Source organism: Hippocampus comes, unplaced genomic scaffold (assembly GCF_001891065.2).
Source record: "Hippocampus comes isolate QL1 unplaced genomic scaffold, H_comes_QL1_v1.1 scaffold117, whole genome shotgun sequence".
In the NCBI taxonomy this organism is placed as follows: domain Eukaryota; kingdom Metazoa; phylum Chordata; class Actinopteri; order Syngnathiformes; family Syngnathidae; genus Hippocampus; species Hippocampus comes.
In genome coordinates this window covers 928,062-946,666 of record NW_017805225.1, presented here as the reverse complement: position 1 = coordinate 946,666, position 18,605 = coordinate 928,062, and the positions used below count along the sequence as shown (strand labels likewise).

Below are 18,605 nucleotides of genomic sequence, written 5' to 3'. Positions count from 1 at the left end.
TGAGAGCGTGTCCGCCGCAACCGGCTCCTGCTGCTGCTGCTGCCGCTGCAGGGGTCTCCCGGATCCGGAGACAGCGCAAGGCTCACCGGCGAGGCGGGAGAGCTCGTTGTCTGCGCGCCGGGCCAAGGCGCGTTTGTACCGGCTCAGTGGATTGGAGCTCAAAAGCCCGGCGTCGGGAGTCAGGACGAAGACGAGCGCGAGGAGAGTGACCGACAACATCTTGTTGGAACTTAGTACGTCATCAAGGATCAGTACTTCATTTGCACCAAGTCAAAAGGGGACAGCGACGAAAATTCAAGATTTCATTTGTTGGGAAAACGAATTATCATTGACTGCAGACGATGTCTTTCCGGAGTCTGGGTAATTTGGTCACTTACAAACGTACACAACACAACGGAGTCTCATTAGTATGACTTCTCGTCATGATCTCCGTCCCAGCGCATCACTTTACCCCCTTTTCCATTCATTGCCACTTTCCCGGGGAAACGCGTCTCTTAATCCTAGGCGTTCGATTTTTCGTTTTCAAACAGATTCCTTACTTCGTTTTAGGTGTCAGTCTACCGCGAGAAATAATCCAAACCTAATTGAATGACAATGCCATTCTGTGGTTTCCAAATTGACTGTTTTAATTCAGGCACAAAGTTGCACCTTTTACCTGGCCATTGTGATGCAGTGTGTCCAAGGTCCAAACGGTGCTGCAAAGTGAATCGGAGTCATCAAACTGTTTTTTTTCCAAATGCAAGAGGAGACCAAGTGTCCGTGCAGATCTCAACGATCATTAATGGGAGGTGGCACAAGTATTAGTCCAATAAAGCCCCATCCATGTGTCTTCTCTTGGTTGTGGTGGACGTCTGAAAGCACTTGACAGAGGGCTGCTTCCCTCCACGGTCAATTTAGGGTCTCTCTCTCTCTCTCTCTCTCTCTCTCTCTCTCTCTCTCTCTCTCTCCCTCTCTCTCGCTCTCTCGCTCTCCTTACATCACTAGTGGAGAAAGTGTAGCGGAGGAGGCCGTCCTCCCTCTGCCTCATAATTTTGTTTTACAAGGGAAATCCTCCACTTTCTCCACCCCAGTCCCGCGTTATCCCCCCCTGATGCCCGAGGGAAGAGGGAACTGGCAATAAAGTATTTATTATCCATGTCCCGCGTCCCCAATAAATCACACACCAGCATCCATAAATGTATTTATTTTATAGGTCACTTGTACTTAAGCTTTATGTAGTTGAATTACATTTTATGGCACTCTCCCTGATTCTGTTGTCTTGGCGTGTTTGTTTATGACTCATTTCGATGTAATGCATTGTTCCTTTAGACAAGTCATAGACCTTTACAAACAAGATTTTGACATTTGTCGGAATTTTCGGCACTTCACAATTTAAAGTGTATTTAATTCCGCGATATATTCACGCATACTTTCCTTCGTGGCATAGTTCAACTTGTAAAGTACCGTTTTGTTCAGATGCTGGTAAATGCTCATATTTTTCTAACGTTGCCAAATTTTCTCTAGATGAATTCACAAAAACAAAAAAACAGTTCAAATTTCATTCATAGAGTGGAATATGTGTTGAAATGTATGAGCCATGTTCTATTGGATCTGAAGTTGGGGATTTGTCATTGTGCTTTCGTTCATTCAAACTACGCGCGTTGTAATTGGATTGAAGTTCATTTGTGTAGCAGGCGGCGCGTGCGTGTGCTCCTGCTGAGACAGAATCGTGATTGATCACTCCTTTGTTAGCACTCCATCCACAATCTCTGTCTCTCTCTTTTTCTCTCACGGGCGTGCACACACTCAAAGGTTCTATGGAGTCTGAGAAACCCCCCTTTCTTCCTTCACCTCCCCAACTGCCCGCTTCTCATACTTTTTTTTTTTCCTGCCACTCATCCACCCCTCCCTTTAACTATCTCCCCTTCTGGTTCATTCTCTGACTCTCCTCAGTGGTACGAAACAGACAGGCAAAACATCTGTCCAGCACATGAAGAAAGTTTTTCTAACACAAATATGCTACCAAACTCCTGTGCTCCTGGGACTGAAAAACACAGAGGAGCATCAGGTGAGAAGGAATTCCCCCTAATATCACCTCCTATTTTTTTTCACATGCCACATACTGCAAAATAGAAATAAAACTGTGTGCTCAATGTTACAATCTACCACAAAGGTAACTGTCAGGCATACTGTGAATGACTCGTCCTGAAATGATTTTCAGTAAGATTCTAACCCACAGCTGCATAACCCAAAATTGCTTGAGCTGAATTCATGCCCGAACATTTTGCTACAGTAGAACTAGTTGTCCAGGCCCTGTCGTAAATAAGCATCCCAGAAAATCACACGGACGCCACCGCGTTTCACTGTTCGCATGATGTTCTTTTTGTCGAATGCTGTCATTGTCGTCCTTGTACCCTTGGAGTAATTTTAATGAGCTGACCACTCCTGGGAAGGTTCAGCATTCACCACTGTAACCGATACAGTATTCCTCATTTGTAAATAATGGCTTTGACTGTGGTTTCCAAAGACTTGGAAATGGCTGATCGGTTTCAATCACTTTGTTTCTTATTTCTCCTTCAAATTTCTTTGAATCGTGGCATCATGTGTTTTCTTTTTTAGAGCTTGTTTGACGAAAATGTTTCCCAAACCTTCCACCCGTTCAACTACTGCTTTTGTGTTATTTACACCACACCTCTTCAAAAGCGAGACTTTGACGAATACTGACCATTCCAGACAGCAGCTTCTATGACACACACCTTCTGAGAAGTTGCCCCCATTCACCCTCAGCCCCAACAATTTTTGTCAGGCTCAATTTGCAAATAGTACTTTGGCCAGAGATGGAAACGGGGAGGGGAAGGGGGGGGGGCGCTGACAGCTATGGCAGAGGCCCCCAAAGGGGCAGAAAAACTAGTGGGAGGTAGAAATTAAACAACCCCAGTTTGCCTGACTGAGGGGATCTGCCGACTCAACAGTCATTCTTTTACTACGGTGGAAGTTCCCTTTGAAATCCAGCTGCAACTATGTTGGGGTAAAAAGAAAGAAGAGGAGGGGTAGGATTTAGAGGAGGGGTAAAAAAATGTGAGGGGGGGGAAAAAGAGGATGATGGGGAAGATACAGAAGAGGAAGAGAGCGATAAAAGGACGCACAGTATGTGTAAGAGGGTCTGAATAGTTGTGCTTCACCAGGGCCTCACCCCCTACTGTAAGGGACCTCCAAAGATTATCCTTCATCTGAGCTTGTCCGCCTTGACCCCAATGACCCCTGGGCCCACACTTGTCTTCTTCTCATGTCTTTTGGTGGGCACACACAAACTGTCGTAGTTTCTTTAAGCCCCCACTTCGTATTTTTTCTTGGTCACCTTGGATGTATGGGTACACCTGACTGCCCCCACCCCAACCTACCCTCTTATGAAAAGGAGGCAGGGCCCCCTTAAAAGCGAAAATCTAGGAAGGACATATGAGCTGGGGTAAAGAGATGAAAAGGAGAGATATAAAGAATGGAAGCTTTTCCCCACCATGGGTGCAGTATCAAGAGGAGGGAGGAGCCCGAGGCGTATCAATGCAATACAATGTACACACAGATTTGCACATCCGCTGCTTGATTAAGCCGAGCTCATCATGGGGAGGGACGGGGGAGGGTTGCGAACAACATTATCCGAGTTACAAACCTTAATATGAGGCACATAATTTTAATTCAGCTATTTTTTTTCGGTTCGGTTGAGTCGGTTGTCAGCATTTAAAACAGACAATTGACGGTCACATTTGAGAAGGTAAAAACAAACAAACATTCATAAATGTCAAATGTTAGCGCACAGACTTTCCATACTTTTGAGTCACAGAGAAAACATTTTACCGAAGCGATCTCTCACAAACACCGAAGTCCCTCTGAGGGAATTCACTCCTGAGTGTATCCAGTAATTTTCCTCTTTGCTGAAAACTTGACTTTACATCCTACCTGTGCGCCATAATGGCTCATGTGAATTTCTTCCACAAACAGAAACATGGGAAAGTCTATGTTGTGTGGACCCCAGACACTGGCCACATGGAGGTTAAAAAAAAACATAAATGGAAAAATAAGTACGGGAGCTGGATGGATGAACTGTTAGCATGAATAAGTTAATGCTGCTTGTGTTTTGTTTGCTAAGCTGCCTGCAGGTGGATGTTTGATCGACAAGACGGGGCTTTTCTTGGCCCAGTCAGTCACTGCCTGCACTTTGTGGATGTGACCTACTGGTTTGTTTGTTTTGTTAAGGAAATATAATTTGAAAGAAAAAGATACAAGAGGAAATGTTATTTCTGGGGTGGGATCACAGGAAATACCAATATTACTGTGTGTGTGTTTGTGTCTATCTATATCTAGATTTATATCTATATATCTAGATATAGATATATATGAGTTGCTTTTCTAACGCAATAGATTTTTTTTCAGATTCTGTTGTTTAATTTGGGTAACATATTTATATCGTGTACAAACAAAGTTGGGAAATATTTTCTTAATGTATTTAATATTTCCCTAACCTGACACTTTTTTGGGGGTTGGAGGTGAGGGGGGTTGCTCTAGTCCCTTAAATTAGAAACGTGCCAGAAAAAAAGTAGTTGAATTGTGATGGTGACCTGAAAATATGGAAAAGAAAAAAAAATCTAATAAAAGCACTTCAATACTGTCCTACAATTTTTATGTTTACTACGACGGAGGTTGGGTGATTTCAATTTGTTTAACCTTAAATGTTATTATCATGCGTATTAGAACAACAGGGTGGCTTATCAAAACAAGCAGTCACGTCGAAGAAAACAACAAAAGACAGGTGGAACTGACCAACGGCGCAATTATACTCCTATGCACTGGAGGGTGGTATGTAGCCAGCTAGGCGGACACCGCGTAACCGAGTAATCGAGGAAACTTGCGCTAGCCCTCTGTTTAAAAAAAAACATAAATGGAAAAATAAGTACGGGAGCTGGATGGATGAACTGTTAGCATGAATAAGTTAATGCTGCTTGTGTTTTGTTTGCTAAGCTGCCTGCAGGTGGATGTTTGATCGACAAGACGGGGCTTTTCTTGGCCCAGTCAGTCACTGCCTGCACTTTGTGGATGTGACCTACTGGTTTGTTTGTTTTGTTAAGGAAATATAATTTGAAAGAAAAAGATACAAGAGGAAATGTTATTTCTGGGGTGGGATCACAGGAAATACCAATATTACTGTGTGTGTGTTTGTGTCTATCTATATCTAGATTTATATCTATATATCTAGATATAGATATATATGAGTTGCTTTTCTAACGCAATAGATTTTTTTTCAGATTCTGTTGTTTAATTTGGGTAACATATTTATATCGTGTACAAACAAAGTTGGGAAATATTTTCTTAATGTATTTAATATTTCCCTAACCTGACACTTTTTTGGGGGTTGGAGGTGAGGGGGGTTGCTCTAGTCCCTTAAATTAGAAACGTGCCAGAAAAAAAGTAGTTGAATTGTGATGGTGACCTGAAAATATGGAAAAGAAAAAAAAATCTAATAAAAGCACTTCAATACTGTCCTACAATTTTTATGTTTACTACGACGGAGGTTGGGTGATTTCAATTTGTTTAACCTTAAATGTTATTATCATGCGTATTAGAACAACAGGGTGGCTTATCAAAACAAGCAGTCACGTCGAAGAAAACAACAAAAGACAGGTGGAACTGACCAACGGCGCAATTATACTCCTATGCACTGGAGGGTGGTATGTAGCCAGCTAGGCGGACACCGCGTAACCGAGTAATCGAGGAAACTTGCGCTAGCCCTCTGTCTGTAGCTAAAAGTGGCTAGCCGGCTAATCGTCTGCACGGCGCAGAAGGTTGTTTTTCTCTTGCAATGCTCGGGTGTTTCCTTTGCTATTATAGTTGTTTTCCCCTAGGTCTCTGGTGACGAGACGAGCGAGGCAAACAGCAACGAGTTAGTTTAAAATTCGCTCGACGATGTGCCACCCTTACCAGGATGTTAGCCTATAAACTAAGCAGCTAGCTGGAGAGTCTGCACAAGTAGTCCAACAGTAGCGTCTGGATGATTTGAACAGTGCCACGGCGGATTTGGGGGAGTTTTGAGTGGCATTTGCATGATGTCAAACAAGCGGTCCCCGCAGATCGCTGGCGGTGCCAGTTCCGTGCCCAGCACAAGTAGCAGTACGAGTAGCAGCGGTGGCACAGGAGGCACCGCGAACTCGAGTGGCGCAAGCAACGCCGTCACGAGCAATGGAAACAGCTCAGTCAACGTCGTACCCTCGCGGACACTGGCGGCTGCAGGTGACAGCGGCATGTCGGTGCCAAGTTTGGTCGCCGTGTCGTCGTCTCGCGGTGGCTTCGCCTCCCTAAGTAGACCTTCCGCGTCCTCTGGCAGCAGGAAGAGGTCCCTCCACCAAGCACCTCTTTGCAACGGCCTGTTGAACTCCTATGAAGATAAAAGCAACGATTTTGTCTGGTTAGTGATGGACGGTTGGTTCGTTTGCGCGCGCGCGCGCTGGGGTCTGCTACAGAACAACCCCTGTAATATGTCCGTCAACTGCAAAAGTGTCCTTGCAAATAAGACTATTGATCGCATTTGTGTTTTAAGTCTCCGAGCATTTTGCAGGTGCGCCCGATGAAATGAAAGCTCCGATTCTTTTTGTTCTTCTACTTTCTTCCTTTCCTAACTTTGCTGCTGTAAATTGTGAATTTCTCCATTGTGAGACAAATAAAGGGTTTCTTATTCTTAAATGTATTCTGAGGTTGGGCTGTACTTGTTTAGATTCAGCGTGCACATAATACCGTTTTGTGCTTACCTCTTCCAGCCCCATTTGCTTTGAAATGATAGAAGAGGCACACATGACCAAGTGTGGGCACAGTTTTTGGTAAGTGAATTTGTGCCGTTCCAAAAATTATGGGGATTGTGGCCAATGTGGATGGGGGGGGGGGGTTGTGTGTGTGCGCCCGCGCATCCATTGCTGCATGTGAATGCATGTGGCATTTGGGGACAGAATGACTGAGCATTTCAAGTCAAGTACAACTTTATTGTCAAATGTGCTGTATGTGCAACATATAGTACAGATGAAATTTTTTCCCTCTCAAGACAACATAAAACAAGAGGAGCCGCTGCGGGTGTCCGCGCCGCCATCAAAAGAAAAGTAATATGTCCAAAGTCCAAAGATAATGGAAGGATGGCTGTATTGAGCTGAATGTGTCCATCTTGAACAAAGTGCTCTCATGGCCAAACCATTTGCAATACTAATTCCACGTAACACTTGTGATCTTGTACGGACATGCTTGGCTCGGTTTTCTTGTTTTTCACGTGAAGCACATCTTTTCCCTGGAAAGAAAACAAAAGTTTAAAAACTCCCTCCTCTTCTGCCTGCAGCTTCAAGTGCATTCGCCAGAGTCTGGAGGACAGCAACCGGTGTCCCAAATGCAACTACGTTGTTGATAATGTGGATCAACTTTACCCAAACTTTCTCGGTAGGTGGTGACTAAAAGTGGAATTTACATTGAGGCCATGCTTTGATGATGCTTTGTTTAGTGGAACCTCTAAGGTCACAGACCTCTTTCCTGTTGGTAGATTGTTCAGATTTTGGAACTATTTTTTATTATTTCCCCCCCATTGGAATTTTTGGAACTAGAAATCATCTGTCCAGAGGTGCATTTATCGCCACTGTAGAAACGGTATGAACTGACAAAGGCAATTTTAAAATAGCATTTCCTTTTTTTTTTCCTTTGCTATACATTCTTCATTGTTTTAAAAAGTCAAAGGAGGTTTCATATGTCTGGGCCACCACGGTCATGAAACTGGAAGTGCCAAATGTGACAGCAGTTTGGGAAGCAACTCCACTGTCTCGGGTTGCTTCGCTGTTTTGTGGAGCTTGCTCAGAGCTTTTCTTTCTCTTTCACCGCCACCAGTAAATGAACTCATCCTTAAACAGAAGCAAAGATCAGAGGAGAAGCGACTCAAGTTAGATCATCCTGTAAGTAAAGTGCCTTCACAACTGTCCCTGCTGATACGGGTGGGGGGAGGTTACAATTGACTGATCAGTCTCTCTGACCCCTAGAATGGCTCCAGGTGGCACGTTTTCCAGGACGTGTTGAGTCCAGACCAGGAGAACTTGGACCTGGCAAATGTCAACCTCATGTTGGAGCTCCTGGTTCAGAAGAAGAAGCAGCTGGAAGCGGTAAGCCGGCATGCGCAACATGCAAGAAATCATGTCTTTTTAGCGCCTACGCCAATGGTGATCAAACTACGGCCCCGGGGGCCCTTTGCGGCCCGCCATCCATTTTTCAGCAGCCGGCGACATGACCACACCCGAAAAATCAAACAAAAAAAAAATGACATTTGACACGGGCCGCAAGTTTCGTTAAAAAAGTGAAGGCGGGCAGAGTGAGGAGGGAGGTTATCAGAAAAATAGTTGCCATGATGACTAATACATTTGTTGATATACTGGAGAACTTTTGAATTCATGAATTAGATCCAGACTGTCACTTTGATTTTTGTTTTCTGTTATGTCTTTGTTTTGGGACTTTTTTTCCCTGCTGAAGTCCTGATTTTGCTTCAGGAACCGTCTTGAGATAATCCACAATTTGTTTCTGTCCACTAGGAATCCCAAGCGGCTCAGAGACAGATCCTCATGGAGTTCCTGAATGAAGCCAGGAGAAACAAGAGAGAGGTGCTATTACTTGTACACACACAGTCGAACCTCGTTTCAACGTACCCCGTTTACGTTTCAAAGTCCGGATTGCACGTCGTCCGTTTTCCACTTGCCCATTTGGCTTGCACACCTTGATATCATCAACTTCATTGTAACGACCAGATGTTTCCCACAAAGTAGCGAAAAGGCTTTCGTTGCGACAAACCGCGGGAAGCTCACCGTCGCCGCGACCCTCCTGATGAGCAAAATATACAGCGCAGGATTCATACAGAAGCACGGCGCGGTCTCGAGCGCGGTCTCAGAACGTGTCTGGGAAACGGAAGCAAATCTCGCTGTCCGTGAAGGCTGAATTTGTCTCTCACTTTGGAAAGGGCGTCTCCCAGAGCAAGCTCAGCCAAGACTATCAATTGGCTACGTCGATGATTTCGACAATCATGCGTCATGGCAAAACAAAGTCACGGCAGAATGCAAGGCCGACAGATTTCGTGATGATTGTAAATGGTTTCGGGGTGCGGCACATCCTGAACTGGAGAACGCACTTTTTATTTGCTTACTGAATGTTTCCTTCATCCTGTGTGCGGGGATTTGTAATGGATGTGTTTACGCTGTATTAAACGTTCATGTTTTTACATCCCTAAATATTCATATTGTATGATACATCATAGTTGGCGGCCATTTTCATGGAAATAGTTACAACAAACTTCCGTTATAACATACAGATCCGCTATGTCCCTCCAGGTACGTTGGAACCGGGTCCAACTGTAGTTATGAGTAGCAAACAATTTGGCAAAAAATACGCTTCTACCAATATGTCATGAATGAAAAAAAAAGGGAAACACCCATCTTGATTGTTGTTTTTGACAGCAACTAGAACAACTACAGAAGGAGTTGAACTTCCTTGAAGAGGACATTAAGCGTGTTGAGGTAAGGTGATTTGTCAAACCAGACATAAAACACCCCTAAAAACAAAAGACAGGACCAGTGCTCATTATTCTCAACCGATGATGACCAACTGGAAACGCTCACCCTCTAGTCGGCCAAAACGTCTTATTTTATTGATGTTTCTTTCCAGGAAATGAGCGGGCTGTACTCTCCAGTGGAGGCAGAGTGTACAGTGCCCAATGTTGAAGCCCCCTCCCCATCGCCCAGGTACAGCTTGACCCCATCAAACTATCTTGTCCCGTTTTGGGTTTTTTTCCAGCGAAATGCAACATTACCCACAAAAACAAAACAAACATCTATGCCGTAAGTGGTTAAAAGCGAAACCATCCATGAAGGTCAAACTATTCCAGGACACTGGGTAACCTGCCATTTGGTTTGAGATGTCAAAAGCATTCTTGCGTTATCACGGAACAGTCTTATCATTGTAAAACCTTTCAGCAGCTATACTGCCAGGTAAATGTGTTTCATGACGACCCACATGGAAAATCAAGTCTTTTTAAAAACAATGTTTCTGAACATTTGCTGGATAGTTGATTTGTTGGTTTTTGATTCATTCGAACGTTTCGCTCTCCATTTCTCATTTCGATCGCCATCGATGATGAATGAGCAGGCTACGGTGCGCATTCGATTCAACAATTTATTTGAAAATAGCTCCGTGCCGCTCTCCTTTTTGATTGCAGCTGTAGTAGCATCATGGAGCCGTCAAACTATAACCCGCCGCCGGAATTTGGCGGAACAAACCAGGTGAGCAAGCCAATTGGTATTTATTCACTTCAAATGTTGTCTTCGTTTCCATGCTTTGTGGTCTGACCAAAGTCTTTCTTCAATGCAGGGGAAAAGGCAGACGTGGTATAACAGCACGCTGGCATCAAGAAGGAAAAGGTTGACTGCTCATTTTGAAGATCTGGAGCAGTGTTACTTCTCGAACAAAATGTCACGCATCGCAGGTAAAAATGAGTCACCGCTATGCTTCCGAATACGATAAGAGTGCCATCGCCAGGACGGATGGCCGCTTGAGTTGATATTCTCTGCTCACCGTACCAAGTACGGTCATGGATTTACGCTGTCTGACGCCCATATGGTGCACCTTTGCCGCCAAGTGTTCAATTCAATCGATCTAAAAATTGCCGTGTGGTTCATGGCAACTAAAATCAGATGCTTGGCACTGGTTTATTATACTCCCTGCTCGGCATGTTTCCAAACATAAAATACTCGGAACTCCTCTTCCTCATCTCTAATTGAACGACATATATCTGTTTTGTTTTTCTTTTTTTTTTCCTCCTTCTTCTTTTAGAGGAAGGGAGGAACTTGAACCAGCTGGATGACTTTATGGAGTGTCTTTCCAAGTTTACACGCTACAATTCTGTGCGACCCCTGGCCACTCTCTCCTATGCCAGCGACCTCTACAATGGGTCGAGCATTGTCTCCAGGTATGATAAGTCAACTATTTATTTTTTCGGAAATCATGGACATGTTTATGTAATAGTTCAACGACTCATGAACGCAAATATAATGCTTGTAGTGGTTTCACGCACAATTTTTTTTTTTTTGCAATGACCATGCACTGTCTATTGACAAAACGCTGTTTTTGTGTGCCTATTTAGGAAAAATTATGTTGTTGAAGTGGTTTTTTTTTTTTCTCCACAATTTAAAACGGTTTGTCACATGAAATTTTGCCGTTGCTTGAAAATGGCACCAGTCGTGGGCAGAGAAACCCCAGTGTGGCTTATGGTCGTGTTCTCTGCAGACCTAGCGTCTTCTCTTGAGCAGCCGCCACTGATGGCCACTTGTCTTGCACAGTGCACACTACAAAGGAAATGAAAGAACCACAACAGCTATTATATTTCGTCATGGTGAAGCAGCCCCAGACAAATCGAAAAAAAAAAAGACCAAATAAATTGTAAACGGTTTCTGCTTTTCATTTTGCTTTTCGTGGTATTTTTTAAAATTTATTTATAGGCATAATCGCCTGCTTGTAGAAAGTGGGAGATTTGTGTGTGGGTGCGTGTGTGTGTGTCTGTGCATACTGCAGGCAGTAAAGATTGTTGTATATACGTAAGAGTCGGAAGTTTGTTTGAAACAAGGAAAATTCGTGAGTGTTATTTTGACTCTTTGGATTAAATGATTGAAGTTTGATTGCTTGATTTGAAAGCTTGATTGGCCTTCATGTGTTTTCTCCCAGTTCCATTCTGTTTCTTATCATATCGACCTAATCCACATTGGTTTAGAAACAAGAGTGTGTGTGTGTGTGTGTGTGTGTGTGTGTGTGTGTGTGTGTGTGTGTGTGTGTGTGTGTGTGGCAAATTCCAACGGCTTTGAGCTGTACAGGTACATCTTTAAAAGCATTGTCAGGTTGATTGAAGTGTGCGTCCGTGTGCGTTTCAGCATTGAGTTTGACCGTGATTGCGACTACTTTGCCATCGCCGGTGTGACCAAGAAGATCAAGGTGTTTGAGTATGGCACGGTGATCCAAGATGCGGTGGACATCCACTACCCTGTCAACGAAATGACATGCAATTCGAAAATCAGGTGAGAATCACCCCAACACTCCAAAGTGAAGTCACTTCAAGGATCGGGGTCATATTGATGTCAGCGTTTCAACAAATGTCATTTGTTGCAGCTGTATCAGCTGGAGCAGCTATCACAAGAACCTCCTGGCCAGCAGCGACTATGAGGGGACCGTCATATTATGGGATGGATTTACCGGACATCGGTCCAAAGTGTACCAGGTACTTCGATTCATCTTGCGGAGTGGAATGTATCAAATCAAATCCAAAATTATTTGCCTTCTTAGCTTGACCAGAAAGCTGCGATGAAAGAGTTTTCCAAATGACGGAGAAAATGTATCGCTTGACTGTTTTTTAGCATGTTTAATGAATTCAAGTTGAAGACTGTTAACGTGCGTCCTTGCATTTTTATGAACGCGGCCCTCAAACGAAAAAAGTTTGGACACCCCTGCACGACGGCGTTGAAACGACCCTGTCGCTTTATTTGCAGGAGCATGAGAAACGGTGCTGGAGTGTAGACTTTAATCTGATGGACCCCAAGTTGTTAGCCTCTGGCTCAGATGACGCCAAAGGTAACTGAAGAGTCCCATTTTGGATCCGGCAGCAGATAAAATGAGTGCTGTCGTTTTCCGGCATCTGAATCCAAATGTCACCGCCTTGATCCTCGCCGTAGAAATGCTTGTGGCGCCCGATTGAATGCCGTTTTGTGTACTTTTGATTGTCAGTGAAGTTGTGGTCAACCAATCTGGACAACTCTGTGGCCAGCATTGAAGCCAAGGCTAACGTCTGCTGCGTAAAATTCAGTCCAACGTCCCGCTATCATCTGGCCTTTGGCTGTGCAGGTAATCTTGTCGTCATACTGTGGTTGAGATTAAAGGTAGTTCTCTGTGCAACTGTCTGCTATCATCCACGATCGGGATCGGATTTTCGGGAGGCAATGACATGATTTGTAACTGTGTGTGACTCCGGTACATAGTCAGGTTGCTTTTCCTTGCAGATCACTGTGTCCATTACTACGACCTCCGCAACACCAAGCAGCCGATCATGGTGTTCAAAGGCCACCGCAAAGCCGTCTCCTACGCCAAGTTTGTTAACGGAGAGGAAATCGTATCAGCGTAAGTCCACTTTGCCCGCGGGCAGCCACGTGGTTTGTTTTCACATTTTTTGTGAGACGCTTTGCTGTGTGAACTCCTTCAACGCCGGCCGCTTTTCTCCAATTGGGAGAGCCGGTGGCAGAGGCATATTTGGCCAAAGCAAGCTTGAGCCCTCTTCTTCCATCGGCTTGATCTGGTGGGTCACTGCACCGCTGGGCCCCTTTGAAATGACTACCCCACCCTGCGATGTTGCAAATATAATTGCTTCCCGGTTGTCCCAGGTCAGCGACTCTCGAGGAAATTTTGGGGAAATTGTTTTTTTTGTGCGCTCCCGCTGTCTGGCGGACCCACCTCATCTGATGTGAACTTTTTTTTGACAATGTGTCGCATCAAAAGAGCCAGCGGGAAACGTGCTCCTTCTGTGAATCACTTTTCAGGTCGACGGACAGTCAGCTGAAGCTGTGGAATGTCAACAAACCGCATTGCCTGCGCTCCTTCAAGGGTCACATTAATGAGAAGAACTTTGTTGGCCTGGCCTCGAATGGAGACTATATTGCCTGCGGTAAACGTCGCGCTCGTATTCTGTCGCCGGTCGAGAAAAGTGACCAAAAAACATGATCGATTACTGCTGCATGGCCGCCGCCGACCGCGATACCAAACGCCGTCTCCATTCATGTGCGCAGGCAGCGAGAACAATTCCTTGTACCTGTACTACAAAGGACTTTCCAAGACACTTTTAACATTCAAGTTTGACACGGTAAAAAGTGTGCTGGATAAAGAGAAGAAGGAAGATGACATCAACGAGTTCGTCAGTGCCGTCTGTTGGAGAGCCTTACCCGATGGAGTGAGTTCTTGCCATTTGCCACCCTCACGTGCTTTGACTTTCTCTTGGGAAGGTTATGCTCATGGCCTTGCTCGAAAGACCCAATCTCCCCCGGGCCGTTCTGCGGTTCCGTTTTTTTTTAAACCCTCTTTTCTTTTCCAGGAGTCAAATGTGTTGATTGCTGCAAATAGTCAAGGAACAATCAAGGTCGGTCTCCATCTTCTCTCACCGATTCTTGCGGTATCCAAACTTGCGTCACTACCCGGCAGGGCTGTCCAAACTTTTTCGTTTGAGGGCCGCATACCAGAAAAATGGTGGCTGAAAGGGCCACTTTCACATTTGTTGAAACACGCTAAAGTTAGTCAAGGAAGCAATGACGTATTGCTGAGTGACAGTAATAATATTATCCCCCCCCCCCCTCCAAAAAAAAAGTGAAACATGTCATCGTTACCACCGAAATGTAATACATTACTGCAGCGTGTTGCTTTTGTACCCTCAGCTCTGGACAGACGGTCTCTTTTATCTTTGCACAGGTACTTGAGCTTGTCTGAAGACCCCCGATCCTCGTGTGACCCAAGACCGCCATCATACCTTGAGCTACGTGTATGATGATGTTGTGATGGAAAGTAGGGTAGGCCAAGCTGCCTACTGAACCTCCGATGCCCCAAAGCCACCCCGCCCCCCAAGCCCCCAGGAGAACTGGTGTAAATGAATATTTTAATGAGCTCTGGATTTTGGACCGTGAGACTTTATACTGCTGCTCATATGCTGTTCAAAATATGACGCGCTGGCATTTTAGAAGGGGAAAAAAAAATGTATCTTTTGTATTTTGTTTGATTGCTGTTCCAGTTTTATTTGCTCCAGTAATGCGTCTTCGTGGCTTTCAGTCAGATCCATACTTTTCAGCTTTTTTTATGAATCTGTTCCTTGTTGGTGGTTTGCATCCGGCGAAATGCTAACCTGTATTGCGTCTTTCTCCCCCTTAAATGTTAAAAGCACAGGACGAATTGACATGCTCGTTTATCTTCGCGTTCAACTTCAACACCGATCCCCTCCTTGAATGTTTGTCTGACTTCTGTTCAATTTTTTTTCCGGAGATGGAAGAAACCAATTGTAATAAATTCAGACTTGAATTGAACTCCGTCAAATATATCTTGCGTGGTCAGACTTTTGGAATGTGGGTCGTTGGAGACGTAAGGAAGAGGAATGGGTTATGGAAAGGCTGAGAAATCCCTTGGTTTACTGTATGTGTCATCACTTTTCTGATGTACCCATAGGCATAGCTCAAATGTTGAAAGTAGCAGTGGAAATTCTCCTGTTAGATGGAAAGAGCAGAGCCCAATTGCAAGTCCAACGGTCTCATCGTTTTTGTATCATGTGCTCCGTGTCAACGTGAACCATTTGGGGCTTTGATCAACCCGCTAAGACCTACCTATTTTGTGAGGGATGGAAGACGTTTTTCTATTTCTGTAACTGAATAAATTATTTCCAAATCTATCTTGTTGTGCCAGGTTATTTCCCCCTGACCCCCCCCCCCCCCACCCACAAAAAACATCTTCGGTATTTCCCAGTGTTCTCTTGACTGAGTTTTTTTTTTTTTTTTGGTGGTGGTTATGTGTTTACGGCGATCCGCGCTAATGGGTTCCATATGTGTGTTTTTGGCCTTGTTCGAAACGGTAATGCTCAAAGTGTTCCGTTTTGCCACAGATCAGATGCCTGTGTGTGTTCAAACCCCAAACGCCCGTTATGTTAATCCAGCGGCTATTCTCCGAACAAGAGTGCCCTGTGGATTGCTTGAAACCTCAAAGCATTCACGGAAACAAGATTCTTGCAGATCGCGAGAATTGTGTGTTCCGATTCTTTGGGGAAAACATAATTTAATTTGGATTGTCATGACATATTCATGGACAAACTATTGTTCAATTGCAACTTGTATTATTCTGTGGAAATGTTGACCGAGTGTGCGTTCTCCAAGTTTGCTTCGAAGCTTACCCGCAGCGAATATTAAATTAGGCCAACATCATTTGGTGTTTACTTTTAGATTTCATTCGATTGGTTTAACACAAAAAAATGTCACAATCGTTTAGAAGATGCATGTGTTCATATTTGGTCATTTCGTGTCCAGAGACTCCAACAAAATTTGACGAACCCGTCATTATAAATGAGCGTTTTCTCGTCGATTGCCGCACGACGCCGTGACAACAGACGTCATCGAAGGTGGTGGTAACACCCTAAAGAAGCATTTCCAATCCATGAAGCTGCACACTTTTTGGGTGCGAAGATTGTCCCATAGGCTTAAATCTGCCACTTTCATGTTTTCGTGCCACCCACGCACGCAATTGTTGATAACCCTCCGTTAGTGAAATCCAGACCCGCAGCGGTCACACAAATGACTTGAATCTTACCAAAGTAATAAATCAAACTGAATACAAATCAACAAATGAAAATCAGAAATTGTTTTTCAATTGTGGTTCAACAAAACAATTGTACTTTTTTTTTTAATTCATGAAAAAAAAGCCTGCACAAAAATGATGTACCACTAGAAACGATTGAAAGTAATTTGACTATAGGGACGTGTTAAACCGAGGTTTGTCTGCTAATTCTCATCATGTGTCTTCAAAGTTGTAATCAGTCAGTGAGCCAGCCAATTCAAAGGGTGGCGGTGCGTGGACCATTCTAGACACGGATCAGAGGAAGCAAGGAGAGAGTTGCTTTAAATAGAAAGAAAATGATTCGTTCAAGGTAAAGACCATCTTCCAGCAGCTGGATGTTCCTGTGACTTCAGTTCTGCAGGAATCTCAACTAAAATGAGTTACCAGTGGGTGCACAAAATTATCATTTTTAAATGTAATACAATGCATGACATAGTTTTGATGATGGCCTCTAATACATATCGTGTAGTACAGTATTTCCTAATTATAGCAACACATTCCATATTTTCACACGGAGGACTTTATCAAAACAAGACAACACGCTTTTTCGAAATGGATCAATACTAATTCTCATGTGGCATCTTTTGCATAATTAATTGCCCACAGGCTGCTATAAAAAAAGTCACCCGCGTCCTTTAGTTGTTATTATTATTATTATTATTATTATTATTATTATTATTATTATTTGTAGTAGTCGTAGTAGTAGTAGTGTACTCGTAACTCTATTTTTGCTTGTTACTTTTATTTTTGGTCGTCCGTTTACGTAACAATGACAAAGTAGGAACGTTCTGTAGGCTACAGCATGGCGGGGGGATTTTGCAGACGCACCACGGTCAACAGCGACATTGCGGCTGCTGGAAGCCAAAGTGGGTTCCATTTGCACAATTTAATTCTACGCGGTCTCTCAGTTTTGTCTTTAAGGTCTAGGTTTGGTTTTTCAGCGAATATGGGGGTCCCGAAGTTTTATCGATGGATTTCAGAGCGTTATCCTTGCCTCAGTGAAGTTGTCAAGGAGCATCAGGTAAGATCATGATGACCGGGGAGAGCGTTACTGCTCAATTGCCGACTGTAGCAGTGTTAGCATGGATAGCGCTTGGCTATCGGTTTGTTTTACTACGGGCTGTTGACGTTTTAGTGCACTTGACAGGTTTGATCCCCGAATAAATATCACCCCAAGTTGGCATCCCTTTTTCTGTTTTAGCAGCTGTTGAGTTACGGTTTTCAATTACGCGATGATATATCGTGCCGAGTAAGTGTTAAGTCATTTAAACCCAATGGTTGTGAAAACAATTCTTGCGTGGAGTCAATTGTTTGAGTACTACTTTTATTGTGCTTAATTCGATAGTCGTTGATAGACATTTGCGTTGGCGATCAAATCTGGTTTTCCTCTCATTATTGACAGCTGCGTCCATCTTGTCATGTAATACCCAAATAAATATATATCGTTGACTGACGGCAACCAACGCTAAAATGATGAATTAAGATATTTTAAAGCGAAAACAAACGTTGCCCAAATTCTTTTATTTTTGTTAAAGGAGGGTTACACCGGTGAAATGTATTGCGCAGCTTGAGTTACTGTTTCATCATTTTGGGTGTGAGCGTGTGCGATCATCATGTTTTTGTGGACATAGTTCTGTTTCCGCTCCCATGGTCAAGACACAGAAAATCAGGTTCTCACAAGGGAGACCAGTTCCAAATAAATCTAGTCACCATTCTGAGCATGCCTATGAGGTGTGCGTTTTGCCCACATAAGATCATCACACATGGTCCTTCCAGATGTGGTTGTTTACCTGACTGTTAGGCAAGGCAAGGTGGCTTTATTGACAAAAGGGTTTTTTGTTTGTTTGTTTGTTTGTTTTATTCCCAGATCCCAGAATTTGACAATCTCTATCTGGACATGAATGGGATCATCCATCAGTGTTCTCATCCAAATGATGAAGACGTTCACTTCCGCATCTCTGAAGAGAAAATTTTTGCAGACATTTTCCATTACTTGGAGGTGCTTTTTAGAATCATCAAGCCACGCAAGGTCTTCTTCATGGCAGTAGATGGTGTGGCACCAAGGGCAAAGATGAACCAGCAGAGAGGACGGAGATTTCGGTGGGTTCAGTCAAGATTCACAGCGGATATAATAAGTTGACATGCCCCTGTTCAAATGCCTGTTTTTTTTTTTTTTTTTTTTT

At 43.8% G+C, this 18,605-nt stretch overlaps 2 protein-coding genes across 2 annotated transcripts in view; one reads left to right on the top strand and one right to left on the bottom strand.

Annotated features, from left to right (window-relative positions):
• pappa2 (pappalysin 2) overlaps window positions 1-2,186 on the bottom strand; it is a 34,512-nt gene extending 32,326 nt beyond the window's left edge. The window contains exon 1 of the mRNA XM_019869269.1: window positions 22-2,186. Within this exon, the coding sequence (XP_019724828.1) occupies window positions 22-219 (198 nt within the window). The 5' untranslated portion in view covers window positions 220-2,186. The remainder of the gene's footprint in view (window positions 1-21) is intronic.
• Window positions 2,187-5,357: 3,171 nt separating this feature from the next.
• On the top strand, window positions 5,358-15,487 carry cop1 (COP1 E3 ubiquitin ligase). Its single transcript, XM_019869367.1, has 20 exons — window positions 5,358-6,433; window positions 6,783-6,842; window positions 7,346-7,443; window positions 7,882-7,946; window positions 8,031-8,150; window positions 8,574-8,642; window positions 9,489-9,548; window positions 9,697-9,773; window positions 10,247-10,310; window positions 10,399-10,513; window positions 10,861-10,996; window positions 11,952-12,095; window positions 12,187-12,295; window positions 12,564-12,645; window positions 12,799-12,915; window positions 13,071-13,188; window positions 13,605-13,729; window positions 13,851-14,011; window positions 14,153-14,197; window positions 14,524-15,487. Exons 1-20 carry the CDS (start codon window positions 6,072-6,074, stop codon window positions 14,539-14,541), a joined length of 2,145 nt encoding a protein of 714 aa, XP_019724926.1. The 5' UTR covers window positions 5,358-6,071; the 3' UTR covers window positions 14,542-15,487.
• Window positions 15,488-18,605: the final 3,118 nt, after the last annotated feature.

Coding starts and splice junctions, on each gene's coding strand:
- cop1 (XM_019869367.1), top strand. CDS start 6,072: ATGATGTCAAACAAGCGGTCCCCGCAGATCGCTGGCGGTGCCAGTTCC. Junction 10,514..10,860: donor CAAAATGTCACGCATCGCAG/GTAAAAATGAGT, acceptor TTCTTCTTTTAG/AGGAAGGGAGGAACTTGAAC. Junction 14,012..14,152: donor GGAGAGCCTTACCCGATGGA/GTGAGTTCTTGC, acceptor TTTCTTTTCCAG/GAGTCAAATGTGTTGATTGC.